At 33.1% G+C, this 15,905-nt stretch overlaps 2 protein-coding genes across 2 annotated transcripts; one reads left to right on the top strand and one right to left on the bottom strand.

The window, feature by feature from the left end:
• The first annotated feature begins 3,194 nt into the window (after nt 1–3,194).
• LOC112513629 lies at nt 3,195–10,229 on the top strand. The gene is made up of 11 exons (XM_025119956.1): nt 3,195–3,287; nt 3,716–3,783; nt 4,356–4,503; nt 4,617–4,748; nt 5,055–5,791; nt 6,404–6,577; nt 7,025–7,141; nt 8,259–8,438; nt 8,526–8,572; nt 9,582–9,971; nt 10,013–10,229. The coding sequence occupies exons 2-10, from the start codon at nt 3,736–3,738 to the stop codon at nt 9,967–9,969; spliced, it is 1,971 nt and encodes a 656-aa protein (XP_024975724.1). The 5' UTR covers nt 3,195–3,287; nt 3,716–3,735; the 3' UTR covers nt 9,970–9,971; nt 10,013–10,229.
• A 1,121-nt stretch (nt 10,230–11,350) lies between these two features.
• Nucleotides 11,351–15,612, bottom strand: LOC112513630 (probable glutathione peroxidase 5). The gene is made up of 6 exons (XM_025119957.1): nt 15,315–15,612; nt 15,133–15,209; nt 14,976–15,037; nt 13,491–13,609; nt 12,554–12,721; nt 11,351–11,661 (listed from the first exon to the last, which is right to left on the bottom strand). The coding sequence occupies exons 1-6, from the start codon at nt 15,366–15,368 to the stop codon at nt 11,632–11,634; spliced, it is 510 nt and encodes a 169-aa protein (XP_024975725.1). The 5' UTR covers nt 15,369–15,612; the 3' UTR covers nt 11,351–11,631.
• Between the last annotated feature and the right edge of the window lie 293 nt (nt 15,613–15,905).

Consider the following 15,905-nt stretch of genomic DNA (forward strand, 5'->3'; position numbering starts at 1 on the left):
TTAAGTACTGTTTATTGATGCATATTGCTTAAAATTCAATATATAAGTAAATYGTGCGTATGTACAACTTATTAAAGCTTTTATGTTTGAATTCGTGTAACTAACTGCAGATAAGCATAATCAAATACTAGATCGGTATCTCATTTAAATAAAAAAATATAGAATATATTTAGGATAATTATTGAATTCTAACAAAATACTAATTATCATCTTTATAAAAAAAAATTATTAAACCAAAAATAAATGACTTCGTTATTAATTCTAAATTAAATCATAATAAAAAATTGAATTAAATAGATCTATACTATATTATAAAATATTTGACAAAAACTCTTAAAAATCATTTTTATGCATGAAATACTGTTTATTGATGCATATTATTTAAAATTCAAGATTACAAGTAATTTTGCATAAGTACAACTTATTAAAGCTTCATCTTTAAATTTGTGTAACTAACTGCTGATAAACATAATCAAATATAGGATAAACATCTATTTTAAATATAGAAAATCTAAAATATAATTAAGATAATCATTGAGTTTTAATAGAATGTTTAATTATTATATTTATATAAATTACTTTGTTATTAAACCTAAATTAAATTATAATAAAAATTTGAATTAAAAAAGTTACACAAACAAAAGAACTATTAAATAGTTAATTTGATATTGATATCGATTTTATTTTTTTCAAATTTATATTCATTCAAAAATAAAAACATTATCGTTTTCTCAAGACCATACAAAATAGTATTATATCGATAGAGACAAAGAATAAAAACTAAACATTAAAATGAAGATTTATCTCGCTGCATTGTGCGAGTAACCTTCTAGTTACAAAAAAAATACAAAAACTATTATATATTTAATTTGATACTAAAATTGAATTTTTTTTTCCAACAATTTATTATACCTTCAAATTTATATTTTACTGAAAAAATAAAAACATTATCGTTTTTTCAGTATCACATAAAATCGTATTATAACATCGACGGAGACAGAATAAAACAAAACATTAAAATCGAAATGTATCTCATTGTATTGCGCGAATACCATTATAATATTATATTGTAGACAGGGGCAGATCTAGCCCTTAAGGACCGGGGGGAAAAGTCTCAGTCAAAGACAAAAAACGTTTGTTGACTAGCTTAAATTTTCTGTTTTTATTCTCATCTTACATGGTTTTCCCCCAGTCTCATATGGTCATATGCTTGCCTCCCCAAGTCCCATCCAACGTGTCCCCACCCCATTAATTTCCTGGATCCGCCACTGATTGTAGATATTTGGATAAAACCATCTCTTAAATCATATTCACTAATTAGGCTATTTTAGAAATTTTAGATATTTAATAAAAATTTGCTCCATCAGTTATGCTAAGTTTCAGGGACGCTCCAATATTTGTAGAGACCATGTTACACCTGAATCTTTTGATTAAACTCCAAAATGAGATAATAAAGATATATATATATATATATATATATATATATATATATATATATATACAAAATATACAATTTTGAGAGACACTACAGTGCTCGCTAGTGTTATGTTCATTATGAGATAACCTAAACACTTACCCGGTAAGTGTTTAACAGTAAAATTAAACGCTATCGCTTACTTAGTGGGTAAGATTTTATCCTGCCAAAACAACGTCGTATGTAGCAATCACCCGGTAAGCGATAACTGTGGTAAGAGTTTTCGTCATCACTCAACAGGTATGACTCTCGGTTCTTGCATTCGCTTTTACCAGGTATAATTTTTGGTCATTGTCATATTCATCTAGTAAGGTAACGTGGCTTGGTAAATGCTTAGTCAAATAAGCGTTTGATAAATGACCCTTATTATTGGTTCCAAAATTTTGATGATCCTATTTAAAATCACGCATTTAATTTAAAAGTAGTAAAAAGAAAGATAAAAATGGAAAAAAAATTAATTTTTTTTATGCATGAAGTATTATTAATTGATCCATATTACTTAAAATTTAATATTACATGTAGATTGTTTGTAAGTAAAACTTATTAAAACTTTATTTTTGAATTCGTATAACTAACTGCATATAAACATAATCAAATATAGGATAAACATATTATTTTAAATATAAAAAACTAAAATATAAACAGGATAATCATTAAGTTTTAAATGAATATTTAATTATCATCTTTATAATAATTATATTATTAAACAAAAAATAAATTACTTTATTATCATATATAAATTAAATTATAATAAAAAATTAAATTAAAAAAATTACAGAAAAAATGAGAACTTTGAAGTAGTTAATTTAATATACATTTTTTTTCAAATTTATATTTCGTTCAAAAATAAAATTATTATCGTTTTCTAAAATCACGTAAAACTGTATTATATCGACAGAGAAAATGAATAAAATGAAATATTATCTATACTATAGTATAAAACATTTGACAAAAAATTTTAAAAACCAATTTTTATGCATAAAGTATTGTACATTGTTACATATTACTTAAAATTCAAATTTACAAGTAAATTATGCAAAAGTACAACTCATTAAAGCTTCATATTTGAGTTCGTGTAACTAACTGCGGATAGACATAACTAAATAAATGATAAACATCTTATTTTAAAATATAAAAAATCTAATATATAATTAGGATAATTATCGAATTCTAACAAAATAATTAATTATTATCTTTATCATAAAATTATATTATTAAACAAAATATAAATTATTTTGTTATTGAACCTAAATTAAATTATAATAAAAAAATTTGAATTAAAAAATTACACAAAAAATAAGAATTTTAAATAGTTAATTTGATTCTAATATCGATATTTTTTTGTCAAAATTTTATGATATCTTCAAATTTATATTTTATTCAAAAATAAAAATATTATCGTTTTTTTAAAATCACATAATACCATACTATAACATCGACTGAGATAAAAAATAAAATAAAATATTAAAATCAAGATATATCTTGCTATATTACACAAATACCCTTATAATAAAATCTAAATATATCCCATTACATTGTACGAGTAACCTTCTACTTTTTAATATAAATGTTAGTAGTATTGTATTAAATGAAGTATAGTAATTGTTATCGACATAACACAAGGACAAGAATGTAATTTACTATGATTATGGTCACCCGCGCGATTTCTTGGTACTGAGGGTTATCCTATACTAAATGACCGGTTCCAAGTTCCCAGACCCCAACACTTAAATACGTTTCGTTTTCTTCTCTTATCGATCAAACCCGATCAAACCCTTCTCTTAGGGTTTGAATCTGAATTGAGATACCGCAGGTAACGATTCATACTCTAAAAACCTTCATGTTCACGTTTATGGTTATGTGTTTATGTTTTATTCCACTTATTTTGATCATCTTTCACTAGGGTTTGCAATTTTTCTCCAAAAACACTCGTCAAAGAATCGGAAAGTGATTTTATGGGGTTTTAGTTATGAGTTTTCTTCACAGATTTACTTGAGAATGTGTTTATCGTCTACTACAGTGTCTTTATAAAATTGAGAAGAGCGATCAATGTCTTTCTATGTCGTTTTTTGCGTATGATCAAGTGTTTAGTTGAACTTTTATTTCTATGTCGGTGTTAAGGTGAAGTTTGTTGTTGTTAGGTAAGCCGAATTTATTGATTTGGTTAAATATTGATCATTATTTACCTTTTTAATGGATTGGTATTCATTAAGTCATCATTGTGTAACTTTTATCTTTCAGGTTTTAGTTGGTATTCAAAGATGGGATTCAATTCAGTTTATAGGGTGTTACAGGATATTTTTCAACAGGTATGTCTTTTTTAATTAGTAACTTTGTTATGGATTAATTATAATCTCTATTCTAATTGCACTGTATTTGGCAGCCCTTGTCTGTATTTTCTTCATGCTTTTAAGTAATTGTTGTGTTTTGTGTTAATTGGGATATGGGGATATCTTGTGAAATACTGAGGGTTCATTGTCTGCTTGGGGTCTTAGGCCACAAATTAACATTAATTTTAAAAGTTCTTAATTACCTTGTAGACACATAGTATAAATTTTGTCATATCACTTAGTTGTATTTCGTGACTGGACGGGTGAGAGTGAGGTAGGCGGGTGCAAGAAGAAGATTTTAGGGTTTCAATCTGACACCAAATAGTTTAGTAATTTACCAATCTTGTCCAATCTCCCTTATTTCGTTTCCACCTATTTTTGTGTGATATTCAAGTCATGTCTTGTTTTGGTTTAATGTCACATCAAACATGGGACAAGAAGTTTTTGTGCTGTCATGCTTTGTACCGTGTACAAAATACATTGAGGATGTGTTTAAACTTTTTGAGCAGCTTTATGAGATTGATAAATTGCTATATACTATTTGCCTGCAGGTTGATTCTCGCATACTGAGAGCTGTGGCTATTGAGCACCCTAAGGATGCCGATGTAGCTGTCGAAGTTGTTCTTGCTGAGGTCATCCCTCGTCTGTCTGAACAATCGCGTACCAACAAAGGCAAGAGTTCACTCAGTCTCTCTGAAGGTAACAGGCTTTCATGAACAGATCCACGTGTAGACATTTGCTCAGGTTTTTTGTCTTTGTAGCTCTAAGATTGGTGTAATTGATGTATTTGGTTTGTATTTCTGATTTGATAGTTGTAGATGGTGCCAGAACTGGTCAGTTTGAGGCTACTATGGATTCTGGAGATGTTCTTCCATGTCTTTCTGAGCAATATACTGAAGCTGGTCCTTCCAACATTGGTGGAAGTTTGCCCGTGGCAATTGAAGGTAGTATTTTCAAATTGACTTTTGTTTTTTGATTGGACTTGTTTATATGCCTGTGTTGTTTAACCTTTTCTTAAAACATTAACTCTCTGATTAATGTGTGAGTTATTCTAAATGAACCCCTTATTGCTACATAAACCCCCTACCATTTTCACACTCATACATATCAACATCAACCCTTTTTTACATTTGAAATTAATGCTTTGACCACAAATTGACCAAAAAGGCGGTTCATTTAGCAACACCTTTGTTGTATTTGGTTTGTATCATTTGTAAGTTTGACCTGACATATTGAATTTATTGATCTAGATGCTGATTTGTCTGGTCAACCTAATAGCCCTAAAGTTGTTGAGCCAGTAACCTCGGAACCACTTTGCACATCTTGTTTTTATGATGCAAATGGTGAAATTGACACCGTGTGTTATGGCATACCAATACCTTTGGAGAATCTTGTTAACAATAATATTAATCATGAATGTGTTACACCCGCTTCAATTTCTGAAAATGGTGTGTATGATAATCATGATTATGGGTGTGTGAAAACTGGAGATCAAAATGCTGCAAAAGTGAGCAACTCTATAGCAAGCAGTGTTGGAGTTTCTGGGTCTATTCAAGAGGAAGCTGCCATCAATGACAAATTCACGCATGAAAATGGTGTTTATGATGATCATGATCATGGGTTTGTGAAAACTGGAGATCAAAATGCTGCAAAAATGAGCAACTCTCTAGCAAGTGGTGCTGGAGTTTCTGGGTCTATTCAAGAGGAAGCTGCGATCAATGACAAAATTACACTTCTTGATGTGGATACTGAAATGATTGCTCCATCAAGCAGCCAATTACTAGGCACATGTGAAAAAGATTTAACTGTTACTCAGGAATTGAATTCCAGTAGTTCTTCAAAAACTACGTCTGAAAAAAATTCTTTGGCAATCACAATAGTTGATCCAGAGGATGAGCTCATCATGACCTCTGTGCTTACCAGATCAGACCAAACTTGTAGCACTGAACTTCTCCAAGATATTATTGAAGATGCTAGGAATGACAAGGTAACTTTGTATTCATCTATGTAATCATCTTGCCACCTTCCTGAGTTTTTTATTTTTTATTATTATGTTTTCATGGTTACTTACCAGCAATTGCACTAAAGGGCACATAACAGTTTTGATGGCAGACTTTGCATAAATTGAGAATTATGATTTTGCATGATGAAGTATATTTGTGCATGAAGTGAGAAATTCACACAATTATGTGTAGCTTCTTTTTTTTAGGTTTGTGTTCTAAGTTACAAGAGTTTTCAATAAGATTGGTACTTCTGCTGCAGTTTGCCATTGTTTTTGTGTTATAAACCAGTAAAATCAATATTCTTTCTTGTAATCAATGATCACTTTTGTATTTTTCATGGTAAAGATATATATTAGAGCTAATATTCTTTCTTGAAGCTAAAACCAGACCAAACAAACCCAATATACCTCAAATGGTAGAGCGATGTTTTCCATGAAAACCAATCTTATAATTTTCTTTTAGCATCTGTGAATAATAACCAATATGCTCACAAGTGAATTGTTTTTGGGCGTCATTGGTTTTTTTGGTTCTAGTGATGCTATAGCTTTGGTCTTTGAGACGTTTATTAGCTTGTTTTAAGACTGTTTGTGGTGCAGAAAACTCTTGCGTTGGCTATGGATTCAGTTGTCAACCTAATGAAAGAGGTTGAATTTAAAGAGAGAGCTGCAGAACAGGCAAAAGAGAGAGCTGCCTGTGGTTGCTCAGACATTCTTGCGAAGGTGGATGAACTTAAACAAGCACTTTGGCGTGCAAAAGAAGCAAACGACATGGTTGTTCATCTGTTTTCTGTAATTGATCTCATAAGAGCATCTCCACAGATTCTCTAAAATAGAGAAAATGAAGGTTTTGTTATCTATATTGCTCCACATATTCTCTATAATGTTCTCTAAAATAGAGAAAACATGAAAAAAGAAGTTTAGAGATCTCTCTAAAACTTGATTTTGGGGGAGAGATGATTATTCTATTCAATTCGACCAATGAGATTAAATTATTATTATTTTATAAAGTTTTTTAAAGTGTATTGGGATGTTAAATTAGAGAATATTATAATAATATCATTTATGTTAAAATCTCTAAAATAGAGAAGCTGTTGGAGTTGAATGTAATTCTTTTTAAAGATTTTAACTTTAGGTTCTTTGTTCTAGAAAAATTATAGAGAACCTGTTGGAGATGCTCTAGTTAGTTATTTGTATACTTATAAGTCTGTTTTTTTGCAGCATGCTGGAGAAGTATATGCAGAGAAGGCTATCTTGGCTACTGAGTTGAAGGAGCTTCAGCTTCGTTTGCTGAATTTGTCAGATGAGAGAAGCAGATCGCTTGAAATTCTTGAGGAGGTATTATTTTTCATTCATTTTCAATATCACTACTGCATAGAGCCTTATTGGCCCAATGGGCAATGTCTTCTAGCCCACCAATTGTTTTCAGCCACTTCACAAACTTTTGTGTCTGTATCAAATGGATTTTRATAAACTTTTGGCTGGTATCTCTCCGTCCCAAAATAACTGTCAGCATTTCTATATAAGTTTGTCTGAAAATAAATGTCTTAACTTTCAAACATAAATGCCTACTTTCCAATTCTACTCTTAATTATGAGATGGAATTCGTTACTTCCTCTATTGTTAATGTAAGATTGTTGTTGATTTGATTAAAAAGTGTAATAATCACAGATTTCTGAAACTGTGTGCCTTTTTCATTGTAAACATATATTTTGAGACTGAGGTAGTACTTGCTTTGGTGTTTGTTCATAGGGTTTTTACAGTTCTGGTTGTCCTATTTTCGTCCTAAGAACTTCATTCTTCTTCATGCACGTCTTTCCTTGATTTTAATATATGGGTATTCATTTTTGGAGAGTTTGGTGTTTGATTTTTGTTAATCAAGCTTTATGGTGGCTTTGCCACTTTTACGGTCTATAAGATGGTTGCCTTTATGGGCTCAAGAAATAACAGAAGAGTCCAGCCCATTTTACTTTCCTTTTTGCAAGAGCTGTAGAGGCCATTTTAATAGTTGTGCTATAGTTGTTTATTGGTTTGAGTTTGATTTCTCATGGAGTTATGTATTTTAGTTGCCTATGAATTTGTATTTAGTTTCCTTTTCTTCTTTCCATGTATTTCTTAGGACCTGTTTGTTAGCGGCTTAATGAGCTTAATGGAACTCACAACTTATTTTGGTCAGCTATACATGACTGTTTGGTAGTGTCTTAATAATATAGAAAGTGGCTTTTAAGGGGAAGCTTTATGCAAAAAGCCAAGTTTTCTTTCCTTCCAAACATGCCCTTCCCAATTATAAAGAACACTACTTCCACCTATGGAAAAACCCTCCCGAACAAAAACCTTCACAATCTATTTTGATAGATATTATTCATGCAAACCTTAATGGACAACCAACCAAACAGCCTCTTAGTCGATTTTCTTTTCATATGATGCTTAATTGAACGAGCATTTTATTGTTTAGATGCGTGTGGCTCTAGAGATTAGATTGACTACAGCTTTAAAAGAAATCGAGGCAGCAGAGGAAGAAAAGCTAGAAAAAGAACGATCTGCCAAAGAAGCACTTGCTTACCAAGAAAGCCAAATGGAAATGGTGGTCGAAGAATCCAAGAAACTCAAGATGGAAGCAGAGGAAAATTCCAAGGTACGTAAACATAAAACTGTTTGTTATTTGTTATGCAAAATACCATCATAAAGAGTGATCATAACATTTCCTTTTTTGGCTTTTTAGTTGCAAGAATTCCTCATGGATCGTGGCCGTGCTATCGATATTTTACAGTGAGTTCGGTTTTCTTATGAGCATTGCTACTAGATATATGATATGAGATGAATAATTGTTTCTTTAACACATTGTATGGGACATGATAGTACAAAAATTTGCTGTCCTACGTTTGGTGTGACGTTAGATCGAGACATGTCTTCAGTACGGAAAAAAAGCAGTTTTGTACCACTCTTGACCTGTCCTGTCCCGCTCTAAAGGCGTTGACACAAGAAGTTTTTGTAATGTCATGTTCTGTGTAAAGTACCAAACAAGACTCGGTTCGTTCTGTTTGTTTTTAAATTACAACTTTCGTTGTTGTGGGTGGTTAATAGTTTTGATTTTTGTCCCTGTGATTTAGAAATTGCGATTTTAGTCCCAATGGTTTGTAATTTATTGCTATTTTCGTCCCTGGACTAATTCCAAGTACAAGGAACCAAAACAGTAGAGAATTGTAAATCATAAGGAAGAAAATAGCAATGAATTACGAACCATATGGACGAAAACTGCAATCTTTAAACCACAGAGACAAAAATCTCAATTTTTGACAAACCACAGGGATGAAAATTTAACTTACTGTTGTTTTTATTTTGGGGAAAGCTTCCCCAAATAAAAACAAACAGAACAAAAGGGTCTTGTTTGGTATGTTGTACGGGACATGACGGTACAAAAACTTGCTGTCGCACGTTTGACGCAACATTAGACTGGGAGTGGACATATTCAGAGAATTTTTTTGTCCCACCAAATATGTGGACCGAAAATATAGGAGATGGACATGATTGGTAAATTACTAAAATACCTGTGTCAAATTAAAAATAATAACCTTATGCGATTCTTTCACCTGCCTACCTCACTCTTGATCGCCCTTTCTCGTACTGTTCTGTCCGATCTGCATCCCGAATGCACCCTACTGGAACAACCACCTATATACTTGGTAGAGACAAGGTCTGCCTATATTCTACCCCCCACCCTACTTCTGCGTGAGATCTACTGGTTTTGTGACTTCCCGCTTTACACATAATTTTGCAGAGGAGAGATATACGTCAAATGCCAGGATGTGAAACTGCTGAAAGAGAAGTTCGACAAGCGTATTACACTATCTTCTAGTCAGACATCATCAATTTTAGCTTCTTCAAGTTCATCTTTCAGAACTACCGGAACACCCTCTGAACCAGAACTCGAGACTTACGGAACCCCAAAGACGAATGCAGAATTGGGAGATTCTTACGGATTTCTCGACAAAAGTTCAACATCAAGGTCAGGTTTAGCTCGATCACCCAAATCTCCAACTGAAACCGTACATACCATTAACGATTGTTTTCCATCTGGAGAAGAAAAACACCATGATGATGATCGAAAAATGCTTCTTGATGATGGGTGGGAGTTATTCGACAATGGGGAGGACTTGGTATTTTAGGTATATCGGTTCTTGATCATGAGAGGGGTGGTTTTTTTTATCGTTTTTTATCGTTCGTTTTGGTCTTTAGATTATTTATCGAGGCTTTACTATCAAAACCGGCCGTTTTATGGTAGTATGCAGATAGCGGGTAGGATTCGTTTCGCGTTTAAATGATTGTTGCGCAATGTGACGTTATACGGTTCTTTAGGTGTCYTTTTTTTTCTATAGAAGTTACTATGAAATGTGAATTTTTGTCTATAAGTTGCTATGAAATTTGGTTTATTCTGTTACTTTTGATCATCTTTTTATGTTCTTTTTTGTTGATATATGGTTGTAATTTTTTCATTTTTTATCCTTATGGTTTATAATTTGTCCTTGTTTTGGTGGTTTACATCTTTTTACTGTTTTGGTCCATGTACTTTAAAAGATAAGAATTAATCCAAGCATGAAAATAATAATAAATTATAAACTAATCTACAATTCAAATTAGTAAGATTTACTAATATGCATTAAAGGCTACAATTGAGAATTTTTGGTTGAAATGGTCTGATTCTTACTTGAGGTGAAGCAACAAAATGCATAAAGAAGTCCAGACCCGACTTATATCTTAATTGAGCAGTTCAGCCCGGTCTGAAAAACGTTGGCCGTAGTGAGCTCGAATTTTATATTCATGGTGAAAATTTTGAAGTAGGCCCCACTTAAAAAACCACATTTGAAAAAGCTTATTTTTTTGATTTAGCACGAAAAAGCCCGAAAGGGTGGGTCTTAAAGACCACGATTGTGCCTTTTTTCCACCCCAAGTTTGACCCGACTTGGGATAAAAAAAAACCCGGATTTGGATTTTTTTTAGCTTAGTGAAGTAACATGAGTTCGAAGTGACTTGAGATATTAGTCCCGACCACGATTGAGCCCTTTTCCTGACCCGACCTGGGACAAAAAAACCCCAGATCTTTAGCTTACTGAAGCAAGGGAAGACTGGAATGGGTTCGAAGTGACTTAGAGATATTAGTCTCTTTGTAGTAACACTAACTTTATAGAGTGGAGTTCTTTGAGGTCCATGTGTTGATATAAAAGTATTAGTAAAAATGAAATTAAGCATAAATATTATAGTAAAATCTTATATGTTGCTGTATTTCGTAGGTACATACATCACTGATACCTGCAGTACACCTTCAAGCTAAATGCATCAAATTTACCATTCAACTTATATTCATTCCGTGATTAAAATGTCGTTACATTTAACCGAGGGACTGGGATATTCATAAAAAACAACTCTTATAACCACAAATTTATTGTTTACATTCGATCCATTTATGTTCGTTTACAACTCTAGATTCAATTTTGATCATTAAATTTGTTGTGTGGGCCTTGTGATATTTTGTTGGTGAAAGAAGTGATATACACAAAACACATCTTTAAAGCAACCCGTTTTAAGTGCGAAAAACTCGACATCTTATAACCACAAACCATACACGTCAAACCAACAACCATAAATTCTAGCAACCGAAAGGTGATTCCTACGCTTTTCGTCCCTAGAAAACCCCCTTTCGATCTCCATGATTTCCGCAAGGTTTTGCGTATTTTACATTAAGCGGATTTGATCGATACATCTACTTGAGCAACAAGAACATACAAAAAGCAACATATTTATACTCCTTTAGGACAAAACTGAACACCTCACTAAGCGTTCAACGCTTTTTGAATATCTCCCTGCAATGAGAAACGTAGGCATGTTAATTTTGTTGTTTGTGTAAATATACCATCGCAGAACCAATTGTGCTGCACCCCGGAGGGAAAGAACGTAATTTCTCCAAAATAAAGAAACAAAAGTTAAAATCTCTAAAAAAACTATATTCAACTCCAACAGTTTCTCTATTTTAGAGATTTCAACACTAATTATATTATGAAATATATTTAATATTTTTAGTGTCCCAATAAAATTTCAAATAAACTTCATGTAAAATGATCATACATTCAACCTAATCGGTGTAAGACAATACAAAACATTTCTCTCTTTCAACATTTAATTTTGACCGATTTTTATCAGAGAAATTGACCAAAATAACCCTGTCACTCAACAAAATTCATTTTCTAGCCATTTTTTTTATCAAAGTTTCCAAAATATCATTACTTCTGCAAGTGAGGAGCGACATTCCCCAAGAATTAAAAATTGGGTCAAACTTGAGGAAACAAACGAGCCACTTGCGGAGCCGAACAAACCAATTGCAGAATGACCTCTTTTTGATTTTTTAATTATTTTTAATAAGAAAACGTACATCCCGCAAGTTACGGCTTTATCAATTGCAGAATTGATGATATTTTGGAAACTTTGATGAAATACTGGCTAGAATGAATTGTGTTGAGTATAATGGCTATTTTGGTTAATTTCCCTTTTTATCATCTCTCATTTACTTTCTCTATTTTGGAGAACTTGTCGGAGAAAAAATTAGAATAAACACTCCAAAATTTCCATTTTCTCCATTTTGGAGAATGTGTTGAAGGATTATCTCTGTGAATCAAGTATCCAAGATATTTTGTTGCTTGCTTCGTGATTGAGAAGAAACAAGGAACATATAGAGAGGGTGCACGAATGACGGATTACCTCGATCGATAACGGTGAAGTAGTTGGCCCGTAACGGCCAATGACTCGACCTTCTTTATCCACAAGAAACTTGGTGAAGTTCCACTTGATGCTAGACCCAAGAAACCCCTTTTTCTTAGCTTTAAGAAACTTGTAGACAGGTGCTGCTTTCGGCCCGTTGACACGAATCTTTATGAAAGAAGCAGCTCATTAGATACAATTTGGCCCTTCAAAAAAACTCGTGGTTCAAACATATTGTGGCTAGAGATGCAAAAAGGCAAGGCCTTCCAAGCCCGTTTTTAATTAACCAAAAAAAAGGCTACTTTTTTGGGCCCGGACGGGCTTTGGGGTTGAAACAGGGCAAAATCGGACTTTTTCAGACTATACTCTATCCGGGCACAAAAAAAGTTGGCCCAATCGAGCTTTAAGGCTGTGCTTGGGCCTAGGCTCGGGATGACTAAGCCCGGGTTTGAGCTTTTTCTGGGCTTTGGCCTAGGCTCAGGTTTACCTGATTCAGGCTTGAGCTTTTTTGTGCATCTCTAATAGATAGGTGACGGCGACTCTTTAGGGGCACCCTCGAGTTGCTTTTTTGTGCGAGTTTAGCCAAAGAATGAGGTATTTTGGTTATCTTTAGTGTTACACTGAGTAGCTATATTGTTCTTCTGCGTACGCTTTTTAATGCCCTTACAAGTGTAATTTATTTTTTTCTTGTTGTTTACTACTTGATTTTCATCAACTCCTCTAAACTTCATTTCTTGTTTTAATTCATGGAAATATCCTCTACCAAATAGAGGAAAAGTCTGCTTACATTTTACCCTTCTTGAACCCTAATCTGTGCGAGATTTATTGGGTTCATTTGGTTTTAGACATGAGAATGGATAAATCAAGTATTTGGCATAAAAAGATATGAAAATTCAGTAAATATATATATGTTGGAATGATCACATAGATAACTTACCTTTTGAAAGATGGGATATTGAGCATTAAACCTTGAGCATGCAAATTCCTCCACTTTCTCACTTGATTCAGGTTCTTGCTTCAAGAATTGATTGCATGGAAATGCCAATATCTCAAGACCTGATTTTTATGTAAATCAGATTTCAGATTTTGTTGCTAAACCATAAACAGTAATATAAGGAGCTGTTTGACAGTTGACGAATGATTTGAAACAGAATGGTTAAGTGGTCAGAATGATTAAGAGGGCGGAATGAAAATGGTTGTTTGGTAACTGTTGTTGTTTTAATATGGTTGTTTGGTAAGATAACGATCCTAGCCTCTAGGATGTAGCACAGATGGTTCCGGAATTGTATATTTAGGAAAAATAATGACCTGTTATCCTTTCCCTGTTCCTCTAATTAAATTTTGACATGTGTAAAGGTATGAGGCCAATACGTGTGAAGGGGTAGTTATGTAAATGTAGAGGGGTTACATATATAAATTAAACGGTAGTGGGGGATAGAAAAAGATGACGTATTGACAAAGAAGGGGTAAGATGAGATTCTTCTTTTGTATATTTGTACAAACAGGCGATGGTTCGAGTCAGCCATAGTGTGGGAGCTACAACTCCTTTCAGGGTTGTGCTCCTTCTGGTCTCGTTGTATAGGGACCTGATCTGCGTCTCACATGATGCTCTTGGGGCGGGCTGATGTGGCCGACTCGGGTTTGCGGGTTACAAACGATTTTAATGACTAATTTTTGAGCCATCTTGATTCCTAACACATCATAAGCTTGTTTATCAACAATTGGGATTTATGATTAATATGCATTTAGAGTCTATAAACACTCCATAAACCACAAATTAGGGTCTTTCTGCTAGCAGTTTAATGAGACTCGCAGCTTATTCGGTCAACTATTCATGACTGTTTGGTAATAGCTTAATGATATAGATAGTGGCTTATTCAGTAAGCTTCTAGGGAAAGCTTTGTGCAGAAAGCCAATTTTTCTCTAAACCTATCTCTCCCAATTAAAAAGCACTCTCCTTCCATATATGAAAAAAAACATTCCCAAACAAAAACCTTCTCAATCTTATATAGACAGGTTAATCCATACCGACAACTTTATCCGTACAAGACTTGATGGAAAACCAACCAAACAACCACTTACACAAATATAATAGTTGTGAGTTCTGGGCCAATGAGCGATATGTAATCCTAGGACTAGAACTATGCTTTACTACTTCCATATAGTAATTAGATCTTTTAGATTTTAGGTCTTTTGGCTAGTCTTCATTTCCCTTTCTTCTATTTTCTCAACCACAATTATTGACAAAGAAGTGGAGTGATTTTGCCCAAATACAAGACAGAGTGAACTCAGCGCCCACTAGCCTCAAATGTCTTTGGAGGCGGGTTTAGTGAGAGGCCGGTTGGTCTGTGAGTAATCAACTTTTTACCCAAATACTAACCACAATTGTGAAGGATTGGTGGGTAAAAAAGTAAAACCATACCTTTGTTTCTGTACTTTTCATAAAGCTTAGTCAATTTCGCATAGTTTGAGCTTGTAAATCCACTGGTTCAGACAAAAAAAAAACAAACAGTTAGAAGGCAAACCAAAAAGTTGAAGAAATCTCGAAGGAAGTTAGAGATACAGGGATGTAATTCAACCATTTGGAAGCAACATTAACAACAAGAACAACTTTTCCCTTGTAGATGCTAAGATCCACATCCTTCCCTTTGCTATCCTGCACCGTTTTCTCGAATATTAAATACAAACAAAACCCCACATCCAATAACATAATTCCCATTTAAGTTCGTGTGTGTTTTGGGTACGAAGAATTGAAGAAAACCTTGACAGTAAATTCATGAATCGAATGTTCTGGAACAGATGAAGCACCACCCATTATAGTTTTTCAATCTACAATCTGGTGAAGTGGGTTGTTTGATTGAAATTAAGCTGTGGATTTAGGAAAGATATGAGTAGCGGAGCACCACCGTGACCGTGACCGTGACCGTCTCACCTACACCACCACCACCGCCGCCGTGAATTATGGGGGAAGGAAAAAAATAGAGATTAATTTAGACAGCATGGAATTGGGGGGAAGTTGTTGAAATTCCAGCAAATATCATCTGGACATTGATTGCAATCAATTGACTTTTCTCCTACTTTTTGGACTTGTTCGTTGTTTATGGCAATCAATTACTCCGTCAACAAAACTACATCGTTTTATGCTTAAACAAATACCATCCAATTTATATTTTAAAATTTAAAATATCTAGAAATCGTTGGTTTTAGACAAGCAGCTTATTGAAACGTTATTTAAAGTAATGTTTTGATAATTTATTATTATTATTTTTAATTATAACTCTTATTAATAAAAATAAAAATAAAATATTATTAATATTAACCATTAATATATGTTAATTATAATAAATTTGAA

Source organism: Cynara cardunculus (genome assembly GCF_001531365.2).
Source record: "Cynara cardunculus var. scolymus isolate 2C chromosome LG 5, CcrdV1, whole genome shotgun sequence".
In the NCBI taxonomy this organism is placed as follows: domain Eukaryota; kingdom Viridiplantae; phylum Streptophyta; class Magnoliopsida; order Asterales; family Asteraceae; genus Cynara; species Cynara cardunculus.

Bases quoted from the DNA above. Each gene is read 5' to 3' on its own strand.
- LOC112513629 (XM_025119956.1), top strand. From the start codon at position 3,736: ATGGGATTCAATTCAGTTTATAGGGTGTTACAGGATATTTTTCAACAG. The intron at 4,504-4,616 runs GTAACAGGCTTT...CTGATTTGATAG, and splicing joins TTCACTCAGTCTCTCTGAAG to TTGTAGATGGTGCCAGAACT. The intron at 7,142-8,258 runs GTATTATTTTTC...TTTATTGTTTAG, and splicing joins CGCTTGAAATTCTTGAGGAG to ATGCGTGTGGCTCTAGAGAT.
- LOC112513630 (XM_025119957.1), bottom strand. From the start codon at position 15,368: ATGGGTGGTGCTTCATCTGTTCCAGAACATTCGATTCATGAATTTACT. The intron at 13,610-14,975 runs GTATGGTTTTAC...CATAAAAATCAG, and splicing joins TGAAAAGTACAGAAACAAAG to GTCTTGAGATATTGGCATTT. The intron at 12,722-13,490 runs GTAAGTTATCTA...TCTTTCATAAAG, and splicing joins AATATCCCATCTTTCAAAAG to ATTCGTGTCAACGGGCCGAA.